The sequence below is a fragment of the Plodia interpunctella genome, chromosome 19, assembly GCF_027563975.2.
Source record: "Plodia interpunctella isolate USDA-ARS_2022_Savannah chromosome 19, ilPloInte3.2, whole genome shotgun sequence".
In the NCBI taxonomy this organism is placed as follows: Eukaryota; Metazoa; Arthropoda; class Insecta; order Lepidoptera; family Pyralidae; genus Plodia; species Plodia interpunctella.
This window is the reverse complement of record NC_071312.1, coordinates 913,948-938,901: the sequence shown is the minus strand read 5'-3', so window position 1 is coordinate 938,901 and position 24,954 is coordinate 913,948. Positions and strand designations below refer to the sequence as shown.

The window sequence follows — 24,954 nt, the reverse complement described above, 5'->3', positions numbered from 1 at the left end:
CACTAGGTAAAAAATTTAGTTCATCAAAAATCCGTTTTCTTACTTGACAGACTATCTATAAATAAAACAAGACGTGAAATAAACTGCTTTATTCCGTGCTGTTACAAAATAAAGGAACCTTGTTCGCCTATCACATATCTATCATATTATTTTCGCATATCACAATTCATGTGCCAGTAACAGTAGGTTAATTTATCTATCCTACCTATTATAATTTTGCTGTTTTTACATAAGTTTAAACAAGCTAATCTCTCTGGAACTCGTATCGAAGACATAGAAAACTATAGAAAGTGTACCGTAGCCACATGAGACAGAACTATTGAATTTCAATATACGCATCCCGACAGATCGCGGTAGGTTGCTCTTGTAAAGCCGGCATACGATGAGACAAATTACATCATTCCGTCGCATTTACTCGTTCGTAATACGCGTTTCTTGTATTATCGAAATGATAGTGTGACTAGTTTAGTTTTCTCTGTCTGACGATTGTAAGGAATAATAAATAAAATATAAATAAATACACTAAGTAGGACAAATCGCACAGAGTTAGCCCCAAAGTAAGTTCGAAACTTGTGTTATGGGATTACTAACTCAACGATACTATATTTTATAACATATACATATAGGTATAGATAAACATCCAAGACCCGGGCCATTCAGAAAAAGATCATTTTCCATCATGACCCGACCGGGGATAGAACCCGGGACCTCTTGGTACAGAGGCAAGCATTTTCCCACTGCGCCACCGAGGTCGTCGAGGAATCGTCTTCAAATATTATTGTTTTGGTTCCATAACGTTTTTAGAGAACCTAAAATAAATTGTGTTGCACAGCTAACAATAAATAAGTTATTGATCGAAATAAATTATTTTCACTAAGTAATATTAATTATTATTAATTTTTAATCTAGCAGGAATGTCTTAGTGCGTCATAGGATAAGTGTGGTCATACAATACTTGGTGAGGTATCTAGTTAGTCTATAAAACTAAAGGTGCTCCCAACACAAAATGTTGAAAAATGTTATATAACACTTGTTGTCTCAGACAAAAGAGTATCAAAGACAGCAAGTTTTATATAACATTTTATAACACGCTGTGTGAGCACCTTGAAGTAATCTTTAACCTGTGAGGCAAACGTACATACGACCCACGTACGCCCGAATATGTAAAAGCGTATATCCTAACTCTCGCGGTCTTTAAAAAATATATTGACCAAAGACAACTGGGGTCTGTTTAAGCGTTGTCGATAACAGATAATCTAAATGAATATCAAACAAGAGTAAAAATTGTGTTTCACAAGTTGGACAGGGTGACTAGCAAAACACATCAATCCGATTTATCTGGCAGTTAGTTTATCTGGCAGATTACAATATGATTTCTTGTGAGAAGTTATGAAATGGGTCCTAATCATTGTAATTTAAAGATTGAAACCTTGAATGATTTGTTCAGACGGTTTTATATGTGACCAGTCGTAACATGAGAGTTCAGGATATATATATATATATGTGCTTAAAATTACTTTTAAATATTCGAGTGTATAAATCGATAAAATACAATATTTTGTGAACCCAGTATTTATAAGCTATACCTACATCGCGCACCAATTTTTCATATAATAATTTACTTTAAAATTATTTCTTAATACTAACACAAATGCATTAAAACGGCAAATAATCCAAAGTTACAATATAAAGAAAATGACTGAACAATTAATTTTTCTAAATTTTCATGGTCTATAAGCGCCATTGAAAAGCCGGGTTTCCAGCGGAAGTTTTTTGACAACATCAACAAAAACACATACACAAACCTTTCATATTTCCTCACAAACGCCGTGGGCAACACTTAGTTGACAGTACCTTGACGAGTTAGGTATTATTTGTCTGTATTTTCCACCGGGCACGGAAAGCAAAAAACATATTTTGTGTAAGCAAAAATGTTTAGTGAAACAATATTTTTGTGTACACGATTTTGTTGAATGCTGACATGTTTCTGATCATTGTGTAGGGTAAAACACGCGCTGTGGGCCCGGCTCAAGATTCACAATAACACAATCCCTTTAAACAAGAGATTTTCTATTTTATCTATGAAGGCGGTATTTTTAAGTGTTATAAATATTATTCGATCACACAACTCCAATATTATGTCATGTATTTTTTTTTATTGGAACAATCACATTAAAACATATATAAAGTTTCAAGGTAGCTTATCAATCTAAACTACAATAAATAAAAATAATTTATCAGTAAAATAAAAATGAATTAAGTCATGAAGTTACTGAGATTACTAGCAAGTACAGTCAACTGCACATCATGTTACTCCACAGACGTGGCGTGGCGGTAATAGGGGCCGATTATGTAATGAATGCGACTTGATTCCATGTAGATCCACCGTCTTCATCCATATGTGTGGTTACCGTTTTCTCGATTCACCTACAGTCTGCCAGAGAATGAAGAAAATTATTGAGGCTGCTGTCTCCTGTGTCTGGCAACACTGGGTGTTTATCAGCTAATAATTGACCATTCTATTTGGTATTGCTATGGTAAAAAAATGTATTTATTTATTTATTTACTTCACTTTCTCGACAGACTATGTCTATGAGGCGATAATACTTTTTTTTTTATAAAAATGATATTCAAAATTACTATTTTCTATTTGCACTTAAATCCACGGTAGAGGTTTTAGTTATCCAATAACAACATATTTTGCCACTTAATGTGGATTGGATATGTAATACTATTTTGTTCTATGCACTGAAATATCAAAAAATATTTTTTCCGTTGAGGAACGTGTAACTGTAAACATTAAAAACGTAGGAAATTTAAGTTGATGTGCGTTGACTATATTAAAATCAAAATAAATTAACACAAATCAATAAATGAAAGAAACAACTTTCCTTACGCCACTTTTTACGCTGTGAAGCTCACATTTCAATAAACAACATAAATAAACAACATAACATATGAGGGTGTCCCCACACTCGATACAGAATCGGCCTCAGCCGTTCAGTAAAACCTTTCGTGTCCTTTTTAATGTTCCGTATCTCAAAACGAAAAAAACGAACGTTTGTGACCGGCTAAAGCAAATTCCGCGTCGATAAATGTGTGAACTCTCTAAAGATATGTTCTCAGATCTCGAACTTCATCTAAAGATATGTTTCGCGACGTAAACGACGCAAGTACGTCTGTCAGACGTAATAAAGAAATAATTTCTCCATTTTAGTATATTTTTAAATTTTATACGTCTTCTTGCAGATAATAGACATATTATTACACAAAAAGCTCAACATTTCTTGTCTATTATAGTTTAAAATTGAGATATTATGTTAAGGTTAGACCGCGTTTACACTAGATGGTTGTTACGTAATTTTTAAGTACCTACAACTAGTCAAATTTTATAAAATTAAATTAATAATTGTAATTCCAGTCAAACTTACTGTCGTATTTGTAAACGCGAACGCTGTAAACGCTGTCATCACTCTTTATTACACCCAGCGGCAAAACTCTATACACACAATATAAACCTTATTCCTAGGGAATAAGGTTTACCAAAAGTATTTATGGACATTTGCTGCCGACCAGATAAATTGATTATATTATTTATAGAGTGTTTCAGCGGTATTTCTTGCTGTTCTGCTGATCCTTTGCCACAACAGTCTGTAAGAGTAGGTATGCAAGCCAGCTATTCCTGACCACGGCAAACTTTTATCATTTGAGGCTACGGCGCCATCTCTGGGATTACAAAAGGCCCCAATAAACTGAAGAAAAATCTTGTCTGGTATTTGGAAAAGATGCTCAAAGTAGAAAAAGCTTATGAAACGTTGATAGTGTAAATGCGACCTTAGTTTTTTATCTAAGTTCAATATTTTGTACAAACATTTTCGTACATGGACCTTGGCACTACGTGACACGTCCTTTATAGTTTACTTACATTTACTGGGCGATAAATAAATAAATATTTTACTAAACACATAGTAAATAATGTTTTGTAACTATTTAGAAATAAAGGAACGAACCGTTTCGAATATAATAGTAACATAGAGATGTTTTTGTGCATATATTATTTTTTAGTTTTATCTTAATTAGGTACATAATCTTTACATTAATAATTTATACTACATTTTTTATCGTTTCTACATTTAAATAAAAAAAGACGCAAATAAACAGCGTAAAAGTAAACGTTTCAAAAAAAAATAAATATCTAATTTGTTAATAAAAATGTCAATAAGATGAAAAAATATAAGGACTCAAAGAGAAATCGAATTTTTGACCAAATCTTATGTAATATATACAGTAATATAACAGGCGATATTACATTAAAAAGACCGCATTATTATTGGAAATAGCGGACATTATAGTGAAATCTTAATTAATATAATATTACGAAATTAATAATACAACTAAGTACTTGTTTGAAAAGTTGTTGTAGAAAGAAAATAAACACTTTTTTTTCCTTTCTTTCTTTTCCGTCTTGATAGTATTAATTATTAATTAAACTATAAATGCTTCTCATGGTCTAAGCTCATACTCTACTCGAAATAAGTAATTATGCCTTGCACTAAAGTACAACAAACCAACTTTTTTAAAAGCGGTTAAACTGGTCAAATATTTATCTCTAGTTAAATTAGGACGGTTATCACGTAACAAAGGAATCCAAAAAACCTATAATAAATATATATAATCGTACCATATATTAAAATGTCTATACAACGACTATTTAAGAAAAAAATTAGGAGAGGCCAGCTCAAAATTATATTTCAAGTTTTTATCGCGAAAACTACTAAATTAAATTTGATGCGATTTTCGCTGTTGTATCACTGAAAGTAACTTAAAAACTGCAGGATTCGATCATACCACTTAGAACCTAAGATATTAACGTCAAAGCCGTTTCCACCCGGCAAAATAATTGTCACTGAAAAGTGAGCTTTAAATCGTCCACTGTAGACATATTTTTACATCACAGCCAGCTAGGACCGGCTAATTTGCTTTTATTCTAAAAAACACCTACAGTCGACGCTATAAAGTTCAAATTTCAATGAACACAATAGGGATGGTGACTTATTTTCGATTTACTCAATTGAACAAATAATATGTTTATGTGTTATGTTTAACATTGAAAACAAAACAAAAAAAAAAGAAAAATCTGGCGACGTTTTAATTTTGCCGGGTGTCATAAGAATCGGATACGATCATTAATCCCATATGTCACTGGAAAACAATAAACGATAAAATAAATATCTATAACATATAATATGTTCACTGCTGTCCGTCTTCCATTGCGTTTTTCAGCTCCATGGCTAGTTTGTAGCCCAGCTCCGGCCGTCTGTCGCGGCCCTCCACCATCGCTATCACCTATACAATACATATGTACGTATACATAAATATATTTATACAAATCACATAGATAAAAATAACTCGACAACATGTTGGAACTACTCCGGTTAGGTATGGTCGGTGTTATGTATGTGTGTATGTAGTTTAGATGTCGGTATTATGTATGTGTGTATGTAGTTTAGATGTCGGTATTATGTATGTGTGTGTGTAGTATAATGAGTTCCATCATTATTAGATTGTACAGTGATGCATACTTTTGAACCTTATTCCTAGGGAATAAGGTTTACAATACATACCTTTTAAGTATGTAAGGACCTTTGTCGCCGACCGTACAATAATGTTAATTTTTCATATATATCGAGTGAGAAATGGAACCAGATGATGATAGAATGGCGTGGTCTATCGACCAGCACGCCAGGGTGCGACCTACCTCATCAGAGTTGACGATGACTCCGTTATTGTTCACAATAGTAGCTTTGGTCTTCTCAATGTCGGCCAAATCTACTCCTCGACTGGCGTCGTCTATGAGGATGGCTCGGTAGCCGATCGCCAGGGCATCAGCTATTGTCGCACCTTCAATAAGAGAAGCCATGCTTTATCATGAGGATAGTACTGGCCAATTTTAATGGCGTTACATCCTCGTGGTTGATGAAACTGGTGGACGGGTCGCGGCTCCAAAAAAACTATAAAATATTATCAATTTAACTTTTATTTATAGTCATTACTAGCGGCCCGTCCCGGCTTCGCGCGGGCAAAACCATAATAAATTGTACGCCCAAATTGTCCTCTTTGTAATAACACCAGCTTATGGAGAGCGACTGAAGAGGAAGGATAAGATCCTGAGAAACTGAGGAACATGACATAATAGGGAGTAGAGGTCTTCGCTGGAGGACGCACTCGACAATATTTAACTGACTAGGAACATCACATCTGCTTAAAGCGTTCTACACGGCCGATCGAAGAAATGCACAGAAAAAAAATCCTCAACAACCACACGAATTGCTGGTGAAAGCCGAATAAAAATCCGTCCGGTAGCTTTTGTGTTCATCGCGTATACCGATCTGACTCATGTATAGTAGTTTTCAGCGACCACCTGAGGAAACATCGTGAGGAAACCTACACACTGGTTGATTTATTAACTTGTGTGTGCAACAGAGGAGGCGACGGCAAACCACTCCATTAATATTGCGAAAGAAAGTCATCATGTTTCATTCCACGTAACGACCACGATCCTCAGCCATGAGGAATAAGACTATAAAGAAATGACAATAAACATTCATTATTTAATACTAGACTTAAGCATTTATTATTTACTCACCCACACAGACATCGTAGGCCAGCCCACATATAAAGATATCGGTTGCTCCTCTCATCCGAAGCTGAGAGATCAAACTCGTGTCTGTCAACTTTTTATTGTCCCAGAACACCGAGTACGAATCCACCTCGGGGTTTGTCCCTTTATAGACTTTTACGGCGCCCTCTACTACCTGAAGCGATAAGGAACAATGCATAAAATTCGATCTTTTATGTTATATCGATGAAAACCGGAATCTTAAAATGATTTTCGTTTGAACCCTCTAACTTTATAGCTACGTATCGCTCACCGTTAAATCACAAATACATTTTAAGGTTTATATTTACGCTGACGTGGCGTCACAGCCCCGAATGAAACCAGGAACACACGGAGATGAGAGAGACAAGACAGAATTTACCTTGAGATCCTTGTGCAGCTCAGCGCCCCACGTGTCCTGCACACAATGTCGCGGCCACAACCGCTGCTTCATGGGCGGCGGGCCCGCGAATATCACTGTGTCGTACGCTTGCGCTTTGTCTGCCGGTATCTGGGGAAATATGTCAAATTTATAATTTGTCGACCTCGGTGGCGCAGTGGTAAGATTCTTGCCACTGAACCGAGAGGTCCCGGGTTCGATCCCCGGTCGGGTCATGATGGAAAATGATCTTTTTCTGATTGGCCCGGGTCTTGGATGTTTATCTATATATATGTATTTGTTATAAAATATAGTATCGTTGAGTTAGTATCCCATAACACAAGTCTCGAACTTACTTTGGGGCTAGCTCAATCTGTGTGATTTGTCCTAATATATTTATTTATTTATTTATTTATTTATAAATATAAATTATACATGTAAACTTTCCTCGGTTATTGGGTTGGTTTACACAGAAAGAATGACATGATGAGACTTTGTTTTATACTGTGTAATCTATACTATTATTATAAAGGGGTAAGCGTTTATGAGTTTGTGACTTTGTGAGTTTATGTGTTTGAATCTCCGAAACTACCGAACCGATTTCAAAAATTCATTTACTAGAAAGGTAGGTATATTATCCAAGATTGCTATAGACAATATTTTATCTCAACATTTCCACGGGAGCGAAGCCCCGGGCAGCATCTAGTGATTTATAAAACAATAACAACCTGAGATAATTTTTAAACAAGCTTAAATTCAAATCTTTATATTGTTGTACATCGATATCCAAATAAAGTGGGAATTTTGTCGTGATTTACGCCAATCTTCGTTAGGTAATTATAGTACTGTTACAACAGCGCCATCTACTGATGGATAGCCAAACTATAACAAGATGGCTTGCTTACTTTAAATTGATTATAATAACTTAATAATAATAAAAATAAATCATTTTATTTCAGGTAATAACATAAGTACAGTATAAAAAAAAACCTAATACAAATGCCAGTGACAAATATTATAAATACCTTACAGACTAACAAAATCAAAATCAAATCATTTATTCAGAAATTAGGCCTTCACAGGCACTTTTTCACGTCATATTCTAAATTAAATGATGTTTACCAAAGGTACAAACTACTAGCATTTCGGAACGACCACTGCTGAGAAGAAATGCCGAAAGAAACTCATACAAACAGTGTTGGTCCCTATTATGCCAGAAGGGCTTACCATTTTTTAAATATAAATTTATGTATAATTTTTTATCAGTAATATAACATGTAAGTACACAATAAAGTACACAATAACACATATATAAATAAAATATTCTTAAAACTACTTAACTGCATAAAACTCAAGTTTACCATAATATGGTTAGATGGCGCTGGCGACTTAAGGTTAGATATATATTTGAAAATTGTTATAAACCTAAGAACTTTTTCTCTGGCTTCCAACCAATAAACATTGTTTACGGATTATGAGATCTCTCTACTCTCTCTCTCTCTCTACTCTTTCATTTAAACTATCCAGGTCTGCACAAACTATGCATTTAACTTAAGTAGTTACACATGCATTTAATTAAACTACTGGAAAATCCTGACAACCTTTAACATAGTGCCGCGTCACAGTTTCGCGACAGAAGCAATTCGAAATTGAATTAGAGATCGAACCTGCGTAACGTGGCGGAGGCACGCGATCTTCGATTCTCAAGTGCGGCAGTCGCTGGGCCAGGGTTTCCCAAACTATGAGACCCCACATGTGAGTTGAGAGCGCGTATTAAGTGGGCCACGACCAGTAGTTTATAGCTTTTTGAGAATGACTATCTGATTTAAAATTTTATGTGCCTCTGAAGGTCTAATTTCTGAGTTCTTTGAAAACTGTACTTCTTTGTCTCTGCTAATTTTTCTTCTCCACTTCGCACGGTTTTCGGCATTTAGACCATTAGTACGTATATCCTCCTTGACAAGGATAAACAAAATTTTATTTATTGTAATTAAAGTCCTTCATACATTGGCATTCTTTTACATTTCAATAACAAACAAGACCTTAGGACGTTAAGTAGTATCGGAACTCGTCACTAATCTGAGAATAACCCATTTTATTTATTTATTATAATGAATTTATGTACACGACATAATAGTGTAAATATAAACCTTATAAATAGAAAACTAAGTATAAAGATACTACTTATTTCTACAGAAATTTCTCCCAGTAGACCCGCGTAAATAAAAAGAAAAACAGACAGCCTCTTTTTGAATTTTACGCCTTTTCTCTAACCCCAGAGGTGGGTCGCGAGTTTGGAAACTTGTATTAGGTAAGTTGTAGTCCAGACAACTTTGAGAACCACTGCACTAGGGTATAAAGCTATGACGTCAACAACGGATACAAGAATATAATTTCGCTATTTATAGAATACTAACATGTTTTATCATCAACATCAATAAATAAAAAATACTCAACGGCCAACACTAAGCAATAATCTTGTAACGCGGGTCTGATAGACACAAACGCAGAAACGTGCACCCAGAACCGCAGAAACGGAACGGAAAGACAAATATTATTGAGGACACCACTTAATAATATTTGTCTGCGGTTCTGAGTGCATGCGTCTATATGCTGCGCTGTCAACTTACCATCAGTTAGGCCGCATGCCCGTTAGCTTGCTTGCTAGTATTAAAAACTATTTCATAGACCACCACTTGCTTCCGGTGAAGGAAAACATCGTGAGGATACCTGCACACTGGTGTGTTTGTGACTACTTGTCACTAGATGGCGATAGGTCGTAAAAGTCATGACAAAGATGCCTTTAAGCAACTTGAATAAAATCAGACACCAGTCATATAAACACACTAAATAAAAAAAGAATCGACAACATCCCACTTCTGATTCGAACCTATAGTCGGCCACACCCGTATGACATGTTGTTACATGCGTCTATAGGTTGGCTGCGGTCACCACTTACCATCAGGTGGCGGTATAAAAAAATTGAACACTTCTTCTTCACTTCACTTCTTTTTTGTGTGTATTAATTGCTATAAATTGCATAAACTAATATCTGATTTTATTCAAGTCGCCAAATGGCATCTGACATTACTTTTACGACTATCAACCACATCTACTGGCCTAGTCATCGCATACAAACTAAACTTAAACCGGACTTAAACTGTCAACCAGTGTGCAGGTTTCCTCACGATGTTTTCCTTCACCGAAGTCAACTTCAATTGAAAACTCACCGGACAAGAAGGATGGAGTTCCCTCATATGCACGTTGTCTATAAAAGACACGTGATCAGGAGGATGCCAGTCCAACGAGTAGAACACGCAGTCGAACTGGACCGACTCCAGCAATCTGTTGATTGGTTCTACCACCTGCAATCGAAACCAAATCAGTTTAAAAAAATATATAAATATATTTTTGAACAAAGCTTCAATTGTTGTCAGAGAGATCTTATTGCATTACGTTCGTGTTCTGCACGAACGTAAACCGTTGATGAGTTCCATGGTCGGGAGCCGTTCCTGCTTGCACCATCAGCAGGCTTATCATAACCATGCATGTCAAAAATGCTTCTGTCAATTACTCAAACGAGATAGAACAGATTTTTTTTAAATCTTAATCTTAATCAGTTGACTTCTAGTTAGATTATTATGTAAAATGTACATACAGACAGACCTACCTACCGTCGCAAACCCGACCTTCGTCAATATTTTCCACAGGGCAATAAATTGGATTAGTCTTTTTTACGATCGTTCGCCTTTTGTCCTGTACAATGTATTGTATATTGTGTGTTGAAGTTATTGTAACCAATCCGGACAACACATTGTACAAACTATGTTTTGTCTACTATATTAAATTATCACATTTAAAGACTACATTGTACTATACATATACTGTGAAAAAGTATTATAACTACGCGTAATACTATATGCAGGACTAGCTATTCCCCGCGGCTTCGCCCGCATGACTTATTCTGCAAAAGCGGAACACAACCTTTCACCCCCCAATGTAATAAATTAGGGGTTGATTTTTGAAACAAATCTAGTCTATGTTTGAACGGGAGCCTTTAACTATATGTATACCAAATTTTATCAAAATCTGTCCAGCGGTTTAGCCGTGAAATCGGGACAGACAGACACTATATGCATACTAAATTTCATCAAAACGGTCCGGCGGTTTAGCAGTAAAAATGGTACAGACACGACAGACAGATCGACAGACTTTCGCATTCACAATATTAGTATAGATATCATATTCAGAAGGCCTACGACGAAACATACGAACACGTCTCTTTCTTCCATATCGAGTACGCATCGTGTAAAAAAGTAAGAGAACGTGTGGACGCACATCAACCTACCCAAACTTGATGTGCTGTTGACTGTACGAGTAACTATTATATTAAAAGAATGGATGAATCAACGTCTGTCAGTTACCAATCCTATATTGCATTACAAAAGGCAGCTATGGCTGCATTTATACTATAGCTAATCAAATCGTTTCCAACCATAAATGCATTTGGTATTGCGAGCGATTCCACGTGTAGTTTATGTTTAGGAAGCACACATAAGGGACCAAGATTTTTCAAATTAGTTTCTTTCGGCATTTCTTCTCAGCAGTTTTCTATGTTCTGATATGTTTGCATTGTCTACAGGAAGCGGAGACCTTGACATTAAGGTGCAGTCGTGTCAGTCACAAAGGCGTATTGGTTTTTCCACTGTTTACACGACTGTCCAAAAAAGGAATGTAATGTTTTGAGGATTCATGTTTGTATGTTTGTGACTTCTTTATTCCATCATAATTCTTAAAGGGTGTTTAAACGGGTAGCAAAGTATTTCGACCAGCAAAAAAATATATTTTATAAAAATATTTGTTTAGCTAAAATATGTAATTGGTTAGCTAATAATTCTAAAATGGTTTGCAATTTATATAATTTTGAAAAGCTGAATATTGTTTCTGATCAGTAGAATAACTAATTGGGCAACAATTACTTATGTTCAGAAAATATATCTGAATTTTTAACAGCAAAATAATTATTTGGGCTGCAAGATATGGTCAGCTAAATAATGGACAACGGCAACCCGATACTAACCTATTTATCAGTGAACACATGTGCGACACAGCCCTTGTAACCCTTTAAAAAAACTATAACGACAAACGAAACAGTAAACCAAAACGTCTCAATCCAAATCTGGATCACAACAGCTCATAAACAAATAGTTTAAACGTCAAAGTTGGCAAGTACCCCAATCTGTTACCCCTTTCGCCCCTACCCCGTTCCTCTCCCCGGGCGCCCCGTACCATGCACAGTAGCACCTAATTGCCTTCAGGTGTGAAGTCTTTCAAATTAAGTCTAGGGTATTTTGAGCGAATTTTGTCATGTAATTTAATTTGGTGGTTCGCGCCTGTTTGATGACGTGACTAGGTAGATAAAGAACGAATGTGCTTGGATTTTCGGTCGTTTACACGGGACAAGTGGCACATACATTTTGTTAACAATCAAAATTTGTTAATGAGTATAATCCCACTTATATTATAAAGTTTGTATATTTGTTACTTTTTCCCCACTCCATTTTGGGTTGGGTTATTTTTTATTAATAAATTTGATATTTCAGTTTAATAAATATGTCTGTGTTGCGGTAGCTGATACCTTGGATTAACATAAAACTCTTAAGCGCCATAAAATTTACTTGTTTTCTGATACAGTTCGACCTTTCGATTTTTAATTTATTATTTTCTTGTCAAGTGCATTTCGATAATTTATAACTGAAACTGATACAGATTCTGTCCTTTAATTCATTCTCAGTCTCTTCGTAGCAAACATATGATTTCCCATGCAAATATTAATAATTAAATTCTTTTTTGATACTACATACCAGGAAGGCAAACAGACATACGGTCACCAGATGGTAAGTGGTCACCTCTGCCTATGGCCGCGTTGTTACTATTAACAGAAAAACTACTAATATAAAATGTTTTTGTTTCCCACTGCGACAGCGAATCCACAATGATGTAACTCCTCTATGGTGAATAGACCAAGTTTCACCGCAAAAACCATTTCAATTTAACTTTAGCCCGAGTTAAGCAATCGATACACTTGGATGAGGCCCAAATAGCGAATCCAAACGCCACCATTACTGCAGTCAGGCGAACATTTAATTTGTCTATGTCAAAATTTGATTTTATATGCAGATTTAACAGGACAAACTATTCGGAAAACTTTATTCTAAAGATTACGAAGGATTTATGTTCAATTATGTTGCGAAGTCAAAGTTTATTTTCATTATTTAATGTTTTATGTATTTGAGTTTTAGAGGTACCGACCTCACATAAAGCGGGATAAGTTTGTTGGACAACAACTATATCAAACAAAAACACTTTAAATAAGAAAAAAAACTAATAAGAATCAGCACTTTTATATGATAATTTCAGAGACAATACATTTAGGAATTCATTTAATAACTTATTTCCATGCAATTAGCACTCGTAACAGCGTCATTTGTGTGCATTTTCAATAGTTCAATTGGTCCCATTCTTGCTTTATATATTTCTGTTGAAAGTTGGTGTTAACACTAGTTTTGAACAGAAATATATACTATCTAGTAATAAATTAACACTGTTAAGTACCAACTATATCTATGAGTTTTTTGGCATTTCTTAGCAGTAGACGTGCCGAATTGCTATATATTATTAAAAAATGGCTTTCCCATAATAAAATAGTTTGAACCATCGACAATTATTATTTATGTAAACACTACATTAATAGATGCACTTCTGATATATACAATCTGATATCGATTGTTACTCATAATATGTTTCAGTATACCTTTTGACCATGTACTTTATTGTGTACTTAGATTGTTATATTACTGATAAAAGGTTATACATAAATTTATATTGAAAAAATGGTAAGCCCTTCTGGCATAATAGGAACCAACACTGTTTGAATGAGTTCTTTTCGGAATTTCTTCTCAGCAGTGGTCGTTCCGAAATGCTAGTAGTTTGTAGCTTTGGTAAACATCATTTACTTTAGAATATAACGTGAAAAACTAATTTCTGAATGATTTGATTACTAAAATAGGTTACATAGGCCCTTCGCTGCCACGACAGAGCTTCAAAAAGCGAACAACCCCTATTTCCGTATTATCATAGAAAACCTCACAATACCGATCGTAAATCATGTCTTTACAATCGATAACGGAGGTTAAGCACAATGCGCACTAATCGAACCCGGAACCTCACGAAAACCGAACAATCATTGGTCTCTCTCTAGTGTATACGAACCTAAATTGGCACAGTCGACAAGAAGGTACAGGGACAATTTGTATTGGTGCAACAAACATACTACAACATATTTTTTTATTGTATATCATTAATTGCTTTAAGAAGAAATGGTTGGATTTGGCATCGGATAGAAAGGCTTGGACAGCGCAACAGGAGTTAGGGGATACCTTTGCGCTGTAGTGGGACGAACGCTTGGAAAGAGTTGACCTTTGCCCAGCAATTTGGGATGAGCAATGTGAGCAAATGAGCACGTGTTAAAAAACAATCATTAATTGCATAATCAAAATCATAAATTATTTTTCTTACCGATTGAGCCATTTTTTAGAGAAAATATTTTCCTTTTGTCGTTCGAAATATTTTTTTTTAATCTGTTTTTCTAATTCTTCTCAATTCTGAAATGGAATCTTTAATTTGACACAAGCGACCTTATTAATAATTTGATGTGATTTAATATATATTTATTCCTAGCAAACAAATAATTTTCCAATTAATCCCAATATCCACTTCCACTCTACAAGCACAAAAATCTACTAAAACAAAAATATAATGTGAATTTAACGTCTTTTTAAACAAAACTTCGTCTTAATAATTTTTGAACACTAAATTTCTGTTGGGATTTCAAAATAAAGACGAAACCGTTGTTGTCAAAAAACTTACAATCTTCAACAGGATTATTAACACTAAGGGTCTTTAAGGTCAAAGTTGACTGCATGCAAATCAAACTAACAATAATTAAGGCGACACTAATTACGAAACTTTGGAAATATGCTAAACGTAAAGAGCAATTTTTACGAAAACATACAAAACCATACTTTTTTAAGAACAAGAAATTAAAGTGGAAAATGGAAAGATCTGGATGCAAAAGCTAGTAATGACTATAGTTAGTAATATAAACCTATTACTTATTTTACATGATGACTGTACAAACTTCAAAATATATGATCAATGAGCGAATCAGAGGCATGTTTGGTCGATACCACGCGCGTCGACGTACATGCATGGATTTCTATTGCTACGAGTACCTATCCATTGAATTGCTTTGCCGCATTCACGTCATCTATATATGTGTGTTCATATATAAACCAAATAACCTATATTTTTTGAGTTGAGTCTTTAGAGAAAAGGCTGCGGTGAACTTTGCGCCGTTTTTTGGATTTTGGAAATCGGCAGTAGACTTAGATTTAAGTATTTTTTAGAATTTATCGAGATTTACTTTGTTGTTTTAGGTATTTGTTGGAACACCAACATTTTCGAGCCGGCTCGAAGGACCATGATAGATTTAGGCTGGTAAAATAAAAATCCAAGAGCTACAGAGAAACGTGACCGTTCATTAGAGGGAGAGCGAACAAGAGAGAGTTGGATACAGATAGACAGTTGATTGTTAAACCCAGTATAAAGCCGACGGAACGCGTCAGAAATACCATCCTACGCTCCACCACGCAAATCATTGACGTCGGTAGGAAGTCTGCGAATCAGAAGTGGGATTGGGCGAGTTATGTAAGCATTGTTACGTCGAAAATATGGGCCAAAAATTTAACTTCATGGGCCACTCGCCAAGAAGAAGGGATTCTTCTCGGTCGATGCCAATCCAACGATATATTATTCCCTACTGGGTGGGTATTGCGACTTTGCTATTTAGATCTCACCATCGACCATTCATTCTCCAGGTAACCAATCACAGCGCGCCATTGTGACGGAACGACAACCACACCGCAATGTGATTGGCTCTCTGCGTCTTACTTTGAATTAGATAGTGAGAAGTGAAATGCAACCAGAACTTCGCCCTCTAATGGCAAGAGAAAGAAACGCTAATGTTGAGATGGTCCGATGAGCTGTTGTCCTTCGATAAAATGGACGAATAGATCACAATAGATCGTATGCTATGCTTGAGTGGACGTGTCCAACACCTGATAGGATTTATCGGACACATCATCGACCGTAGTCAGCTAGTAAACATTGATATCTCTATAAATATACGCTATATACAGGTTAGGTTAGTTAATTTAAACCTGTAAGTATTTTAGTTCAAAATATATTTATTCTTTCTATCATTCTTTTGTATGTAGGTACAGTCAAAAGCACATCAACGTACTCGAATTCATTGCAACGGCCGTTATTACCGCGCCATAGAGGTTCATGCAGGATAACTTGATGCGCTGTTGACTGTATGCATGTTGGTTAGATTTTGATGAAATTTAAAAGGTATATGCCAATAGAATTTTTAAGTTCGTGGTAAGGATCAAAATCGGTTCAGTCATTTTTTTCTTAACAATTTTGTAAAAATTTATTGTGTTCGCCAGGTCTAAGTACGACAACTAGTATGTATAAGCACGTATTACGCGAACAACAAGTAATTGAGTTTGAAATTGAAATGAACATTTATTGCCAAAAAAATAGCTTTACAAGAAAAGCGGAACAGACAGACAGATACATAGACAGACTTTCGCATTTGTAATATTAGTATGAAAGTTTGGATTACATGAAGTGATAAAAAATTGAGAATACCAGCTGTAATGTTATTGTTGCCACTTTAGCCGCCAAGGGCTATAGTCACAACCGTTATCCTAGTTATTGGACACTGGGACTTCCCTAAACCCCCAACCACTTGGCACTGGGACTGGGACTTCCCTAAACACCAAACCAGTTTTATACGATCTCTTTGACTATTCATGTGACAATTTTCAATAATTTCATTGGAGATACAACTTTTTTTTATTTCAATTTTGTCATAATTTTTAATATATGTATAAGACCTATATTTGTTAATTGACGTCCTTGGAGAAAAGGCTGCGGTGAAGTTTGTCGCGGCGCTTCTTCTTCACCTGCGCTTTGGAAGCCGGCAGTAGACTTAGTTTAAGTAAATTTTTTGACGTCAATAAGTGATGTATATCATCCTAAATTGAATAAAGAATTTGAATGTAATGACAATATAATAATACGTCATACATGACGCAATTGACTTTACTACAAGGAAAAAACTCATCACTATTTAGATCAGTTCAAAACAAATAACCTATTACTTTATTTATTTAATTATTATTTCTATATGGGAAAAAAAGGAAAAATCATGCAATATCTTTGTTCTCTCAATATTACATTAGTTCGTAAAAAAAATATATGCCATAATAAACATATTAGCCTATTTTTTAACAGGGGTCTTTAACTACCCATGCATGCATACCAAATTTCATCAAATTTGGTCCGGCGGTTTAGCCGTGAAAGCGAACAGACAGCGATAGCTATCTATGTGTCTGTTCGTATTTACAATATTAGTATGGATATAATAAAAATTGCCCTAAAGTAAACCATATTGTACCAAACTAAAGAAAGAACTATCGCATTTTTTGCGCACAGACAATTACGTAAAAAACCATCGACACGCAAGTTCACAGTTCCAATATCGGGAATAGACCTCGATGATAGGGTGGGTTGCAATGTTAATTCCGCTTATAATGGCTATGTGCAAAGTTGATAAAATTGGATCAACATGATAGAACTACGAACAAACCTCGACATGACAGACCATCTTAACAATAACTATATTAAACAGATGTGATTCAATCTCTCTTTTATGAAAAGTCTTGACAGAAAATTGGATACGTACTGTGTGTCTGTGTGTGAGTACGTAAACATATGTGATATTACACAGTACTTATATATCACTACATATAGAATCTTTCTTAATGAAATCAGACAATCACAAACACATACATAGTGAATATTTGTAATGAATGTATGTAGTATATAGTATATACATGTAAAACAATGAGTTGAAAATTAAAATTAAACACATGAATCATACGATTTATGTATAATACTTATGTATGTGTTTCACTTACTGTTTTTTTTTATCCTAAGTAGGATTAATATTACATGCTTAATAGGTACCTACGCGTGCTTCCTACACGGGTTATATATTGCTAAAATATTTCTAATCAAGCCACCTCATCATTTCCTCAGAACTACTCCAATTTTCAAGAGCACTTCTTATTAATAATAACAGTTCATGTTAATTTCATAATTGATGTCATGTTATGCTTAATTGGTAAGGAATATAGGCAATATGCCCGACCAAAATATGTAAAAAAACAATCATGCTAAGCCCTTCTGGCATGATAGGGACCAATACTGTTTAAATAAGTATATTTCGGCATTTCTTATCAGCAGTGGCCAGTGGAAATGCCAGTAGTTTGTAGCTTTATGAGAAACTGAGGAGCTGCGCTCCGGGGCTTCGCGTCCGTGGGAATTTCGAGATAAAAAGTACCTTATGTGTTATTCCAGGTTATTTTCTACCCGTGTATAAATTTCATAACAATTGGTCCAGTAGATAATGCGTGAAGAGGTGACAAACTTACTTTCGCATTTATAATATTAGTTGGGATACTACTCGTATGTCTACATTTTTTCGAAGGATTCGACAAATTGACAAATTTATCTTTCCGGAACATTTAGTCTACTTTCCCGTTTGAGACATTTTATGAGAAAAAAATGCCGAAAGAAACTCATTTAAAAAGTTTTGTATCCTATCGTGTCAGTAAATTCATTATTATTTTACACAAATACAATCATGATTGAATCATTCATTCAGAAATAAGACCATCACAGCAACTTCTTCACGTCGTATTCTAAAATTATATGTATCAAAGATATAAAACCAGCCAGCATTTCAGAGCGGAGAAGTGAAACTCATTAAAACAGTGTTGCTCCCTATCACACCATACGTCTTATAATAATTTCAGTCCGTCAGTAAAAGTCAATCAATAAAAAAAAAACTTCAATGATCGTGACTGACCTCGCTGCCATCTTGCTGTGCGTTACACTTGCTGATGTTGAGGGTCCCGGATATGAAGTCGTTCTGCACGTCCACGATCAAGAACGCGCTCACTGGACGCACTATCTGCAACAGAGGACCATTCACTGACCGAGCGAGCGAAACGAGCTTGGTCTACACATCAACTTGGGGCCAAAATTCATTTTTGTATGCAACGTGAAGCGGTGGTGGTGTAATGGTTAAGACGCCCGCCTGTGGATCGAAAGATCCCAGGTTCGAATCCTACTCGTGCCACATGAGTTTGTTGACAGGTCCTCCGGTTCGAAAGTTTTCGCGTTACATTCTTCATAGTCGTATTCCTCATGGCTGAGGATCGTAGTCATTACGTGGAATGAAACACACATAACAACTTACTTGGCATTAATAATGGAGCGGTTTGCCATTGCCTTCTCCATTTCACACACAAGTCAATAATCAACCAGCGTGTAGGTTTCCTAATGATGTTTTCCTGAACCGGAAGCATGTGGTGGACGATGAAAACTACTATACTTATAATAATAGTATAGATTAAAATTTGCGCGGGAGAAGAAGCCGCTGGCATAATCCACATTTTTCATTCACTCCCAAATAACTTTATAAATTTTTCATGTTGACATTTTTATACATGGTCTACTCATTCTCCATGTTGCCTTTATTTTACTTTGACTGTAGACATTATTACACAGTTTTATTGCCTGTTATAAAAGCTTAAATTTAAATCTATTTAAAAAGCACCTCAAGTCTTTATTAACTGATAAATGTTATTATACTTTAAATGATTTCTTTAATGATAGACTCGGATAGAATTTAGGGCTAGTATAAGTACATTATAATTATTTTTTTGTTTTGAATTTGTAGTGGATAGCATGCTCCTCTTTATTTATTTATATTTGCATACCTATATTCGGTAAAACGTGTAGGTCTAATTCATTATGACTATTTGTACTCATGTTTTTGGCAAATAAATGTTTTCTTTCTTTCTTTCTTTAGACTATTGTCGCCAAATCCTCGCCAGATTAACTACTTATAAAAACTTAGCATGTAACCCTATAATGAACATTGTTCTGATAGGTTCTGGTATTAACAATGATCCATGCTTGGTGTAGCTAGTTATATTACCATTGGATATTGGACTTTAAGTCGTCGTGTTAAAGCCTATATAATCAACGCTCACAACTTTGATCCAATGGTTCCAGCAGAAGGTGAACTCCTCCTTGTCAACGAAGCCGTCTCCATTCTTGTCGAACACCTGGAAGACGTGACGCGCGCGGTCCTCCGCCAGCTGGTAAATATGCCCTTTGTCGTTGCGGAACAGAGCCTTGCAGATCAGGCGGAACTCCTCGAAGTTCAGTTTGCCGTCGCTGGTGGCAAGAAAATAACTTATCATTCCAAACAAACAATTCGATCATATTACGATAAGTGGAATACCTGTCCACAAGAATTATGATATAAGTTTTACGTTATAAGCTGCTCAAATTATTTAGATAACGAAGTCAAATTAATAGATATTGTTTATGTATTTGTAATTTAAGACCTGTTTGTACAACGTTAACGAATTAACAAATAATTGAAATTTGAATTTGAGCAATTTTTGTTTGCAGTGAAATTTAAAAAAGTCTTAATAATATTTGTTATGGAATCGCTATCATAAGCTGGAACCCCGAAATTAAACGGAAATTCAAGAAAAAAGGATCTGAGAAAAAAGGTTTCTATTCACGTTCACTAGTCGAGAAGGCGCGAACAAGAGCTAATCTTTAAAAATATAGCTCGGATAACGAAGGCACAGGAGCCTGAAACTGTTCACCGACAATCGCTTCGTCTACGAACGGTTCGTCGACAGAATGTTTCGACATCGGGCGTTTGAACGACAGAACCCTTCATCTACGAACGATTCGCCGACAGAATGTCTCCTCTATTCTGTCGGAGAACCGTTTCAGACTCAAGGCATAGTCATTACACGTAAAAAGTGACATAACCGCTAGAATACCAAATCTCCTGTGGGAGTTTAAATACAAAAAGACTAAAAGAGTTCAAAGCGAAAACAGAAAACAATATTTGTAGAAGGCGCAAACAAAGTCCAATATCTAAAAAAACAATTTACTAATAACATTTCAGAATGTTCAGATAACGTATAGTCATACTACAGATACGGCATAGTCATTACACGTAATATGACGGTACCGAGTATCTTTGTTGTTTAAAAAAAAACGGGAAATTGATAAATTGTTACACAAACGTAACGACCTTGACCTCGCCGCGATCCTATAAAAATAAACGCGGTGCATCATTGCAGTTGGGTTGTTAGGGTACGGCCACACTAAGCGTTACTCGAAAAATAAATTGTCCATACCTACTTCCATATTAAAGTATTCATGTAGTTAAAGTTTACCGTTCAAACATAGGCTACATTATTTCAACAATAAAATAAAAATTATATATTTTTTAATTGCCTCAAATTAATGGGCTATACTTGAAATAAACGCATTTTATTTTTTATTTATTGAGTGTAATCGGACCCACTCGTGGATCAAGACGGCAGATACGAGGAAATTATTACAACTGACATGCGTCCTACGACTGTGACGATGTTTTTTGAAATGAAAACTTATTTAGCGGCTTTGTGCACTTTTTGTGATGGGTAAAAAATGTTAAACTCAGGCGTCAGGACACGTGAACCTGATCGAAAATTCGTAAGACAAAATGCACAACGTTAATATTCAAGTTTTCACTTCTGCCAGCACTCCTAGAGTGCAACCAGTTTTTTTTATTCAAGTTACTAGCGCCCCGTACCTGCTTCGCTCGGACAAAAACACTATAAATTATACACCGAATCACACTATAGTAAACCAAATGAAAATCCGTGCAGCAGTAGTTATTCAGTTTATAGCGAACAGACAGATAGACAGACGCGACAGAGGACTTTGTATTATAATATATAAGGATAGGATAATATTCTTTTCCTCTTTCGGGATTTACATAAATCCCGCGACGTCAGTCAAGACGCCGCCTTAGCTGCATCTAGCGTGACAGCAACAATATTACAATTTCTGGAAATTATCGCAGGGATACATTAAATTGTGTAATTTGAGCTTTTTTATTTCAAAAGCCTATCTAATCTTTGTTGCTTCTATTCTTGTCTGGATGTCATGGGCCAGCTGATTCTCCTCCTGCGCAGATTGCAAAGGGTAAAGCCTATAAATTGACGCCTGTTATAGCTATCAAAATGTCACTATTCAGAATTTGATCCAACTAGAGGATCGATATCCAGCTAAACGTAGCCTTTGGACCCTCGGCTCTACCCCGTGAAGGGTAAAGGAGTGATACTGTATTTAAGCAATGATATTATATCATATTATTGATAACCTCCGTAGGTTTTTTGACTCGCGATCCCACCAATAATGTCCCACGGTCTAATAGTTCTAATAATGCGTAGTGGTCACCACGCCCGGTCGCAAACTGGAAACCCTGGGTTCGATTCCCAGCGCGGGCATATATTTGTACATGTGTACGTTTATTTCTTTGTGTATATCGAACCTGCGATCTGAGTGTGGGCCGTTGAGTGTAGTCCATGTAATTTATATATATATGATTTCGGCAAACTGTTCGTATTTGTATATATTGTGAATGTGCAACTTGTGGTGGTCGATAAAAAACTACTATAGGTACGCGTGTTACTTAGGTTCTGCAAAGATAGTTACCAGTTAACCTTCGCCATAAAAGGGGTTTTAGGAAAATTTATGAAATGGGATTACATTTCATTGAATCGGATCACGCGTCTGGTACTTGCACTGGCGTCCTCAACCGGGAAATAACAACTACATAGTATAAAACAAAGACGCCCTCTACATCATGTAGATTTAGATGCAATTTTCACTGTTATTTAGAAAATCTACTCCCGAAAGTACCCACTTTTAGACGAGAAAATCGCAAGAATACAATACATTAGATGTGGTAGCTCTTCGGGGTAATAACACCACTGATGTCGTGAAGTGATTGGCCGACGGCACGCGGCATTCAGTGGAATTGTCATTCAAGCCCCCAAATATTATTTGATTCAGTATTATATCCAAGTTTATATGTAGGTAGATACATTGAGATAAAGTTCCAGTTCCATTTATAGCTGCCTAATAATACATAAAATGTCCCCTTGTGAAGTGAGTCAGGTCACTAGTAAACCCATTTTATAAATTAGTTTCATCTGCGACTATTAGCAGTTAACATGAATATCTAAATTCATTACACAAAAACAAATGCATAGGTATTTCTTTATTTACCACAGTGAATTACCCAAACAAAATAATACAATTATGACCTTTGGTTTTATGCATAATGAAGTAGGATTTAAATACTACTAAACAAAATTATGACAAATCATGTAGACAAAGACATAGCCTTGGCAACAATAGTATTCCCAAGGTGGCAGGTCATGAAATCACTGCTTATTTGCCCAATGTCTCAAGTTCATGCAGTCGGTACCACTGATCTAGTAAAAGCGAAGATATACCTATATACAGGGATATCTTTGCTTTTACTAGTATATATACCATGCAGCCCATATACTTATATACTTTAAGCTAAAGTTATTGTCTTGTTATGTCAATACCTAATTTTATTGACAAACATACTTTTATTTTTTGTATGTAAGTAAATATTTTAACATGTCAGCAAGTCCACACTAGAGAAAATAAATATATCTAACCTTGTAACAAACTCAAAAATGATGATTTTGATAAAAGGCAGTTAATGATAAAATGTTGTATTTTATCTCTGAAACTGTTACTAATAAAATGTTGTGTTTTAAAAACAAACTGTACATTTCTTTAAAACTTTAGAAATATACCCATAAAAATATAAAAATTTTGAGTATTGCAAAATAAGTTTCAATGAAAAAGAAAACTGCTAAAGAGTTGTGAAATTCCAATGACTGAGAGATTGCTGCTAACAACACATATTTTATGAAAAAGTCATACAAATTATATCCTTTTAAACTAGCTTGACTTAAAAAGGGAGAAGTCTGCCTAATTTTAGCATATGTTCTTTGTAGAGTAATGATATTTGAAACAAATATAAAACTTTACTTTAAACATATTCGAAATGGATTAAACAGTTTACTAAAATTAAACCTTATGAAAGGAATGCAGTAAGTACTGAATTTATTAAGTCGGGAAACTATCGAAGTGTTATGAATATTTAATTTAGAATTTGCATATGAATGACAAAAAAAAACACCAAAATGTTTTTTTTTTAAGAATTAAATATCAATGATAGTTTTCCAAGTTTTACCAAACTTTTGATGAAGTTCAGAACTTTCCATGAATAAAAGTGTAGAGAATTACTTTCAAATTCAACTAACTTTCAATGGAATGCTGAAAACATGAGGTGGGAGATGAAACATCAGAGAAAACCAGTGAAAACATACCCATCCTTATCAAATGTTTCGAAGCAGGCGTCCATATCGAACAAGCAAGTTTTGTCGACTGTGTCACCGTTAGCAACCTCCGACATCGTAGCCCGAGGGGAAATGGCCAGGCGCCCGTCGTGACGCCCGTTTATAAAGCAATCTAACTTCATGGTGCATGGATACCACTTACATAACCTACACAAAGTTTTACCGCTCAAACTTAATATTAAGTTAAGGAAAGTTGTAAAATTTAACATATGATACAGCTCTCTATTTGATTTTAAGTACATTAGACTAGTTGTAGGAAGTTCTCTTTCATAATTCACTTGAAAATCATTGCGAAATCCTACGGCAAAATCTTAGCGAAAATAAACAGCGTATTCAGCAAAAAATGACTTCATCGTACAGTCAATGTCAATGTCACGTAAATTGAC

The 24,954-nt window shown here is 35.3% G+C and overlaps 1 protein-coding gene and 1 long non-coding RNA gene across 2 annotated transcripts; one reads left to right on the top strand and one right to left on the bottom strand.

Annotated features, from left to right (window-relative positions):
* Nucleotides 1–74: 74 nt before the first annotated feature.
* On the bottom strand, nucleotides 75–24,936 carry Naam (Nicotinamide amidase). The gene is made up of 8 exons (XM_053759416.2): nucleotides 24,539–24,936; nucleotides 20,294–20,480; nucleotides 19,102–19,206; nucleotides 10,268–10,402; nucleotides 7,041–7,169; nucleotides 6,647–6,815; nucleotides 5,759–5,901; nucleotides 75–5,346 (listed from the first exon to the last, which is right to left on the bottom strand). Exons 1-8 carry the CDS (start codon nucleotides 24,808–24,810, stop codon nucleotides 5,251–5,253), a joined length of 1,236 nt encoding a protein of 411 aa, XP_053615391.1. The 5' UTR covers nucleotides 24,811–24,936; the 3' UTR covers nucleotides 75–5,250.
* LOC128678101 (uncharacterized) lies at nucleotides 12,347–16,680 on the top strand. The gene is made up of 3 exons (XR_008405605.1): nucleotides 12,347–12,934; nucleotides 15,536–15,806; nucleotides 15,977–16,680. It is a non-coding gene; the product is annotated as an uncharacterized LOC128678101 (long non-coding RNA).
* Nucleotides 24,937–24,954: the final 18 nt, after the last annotated feature.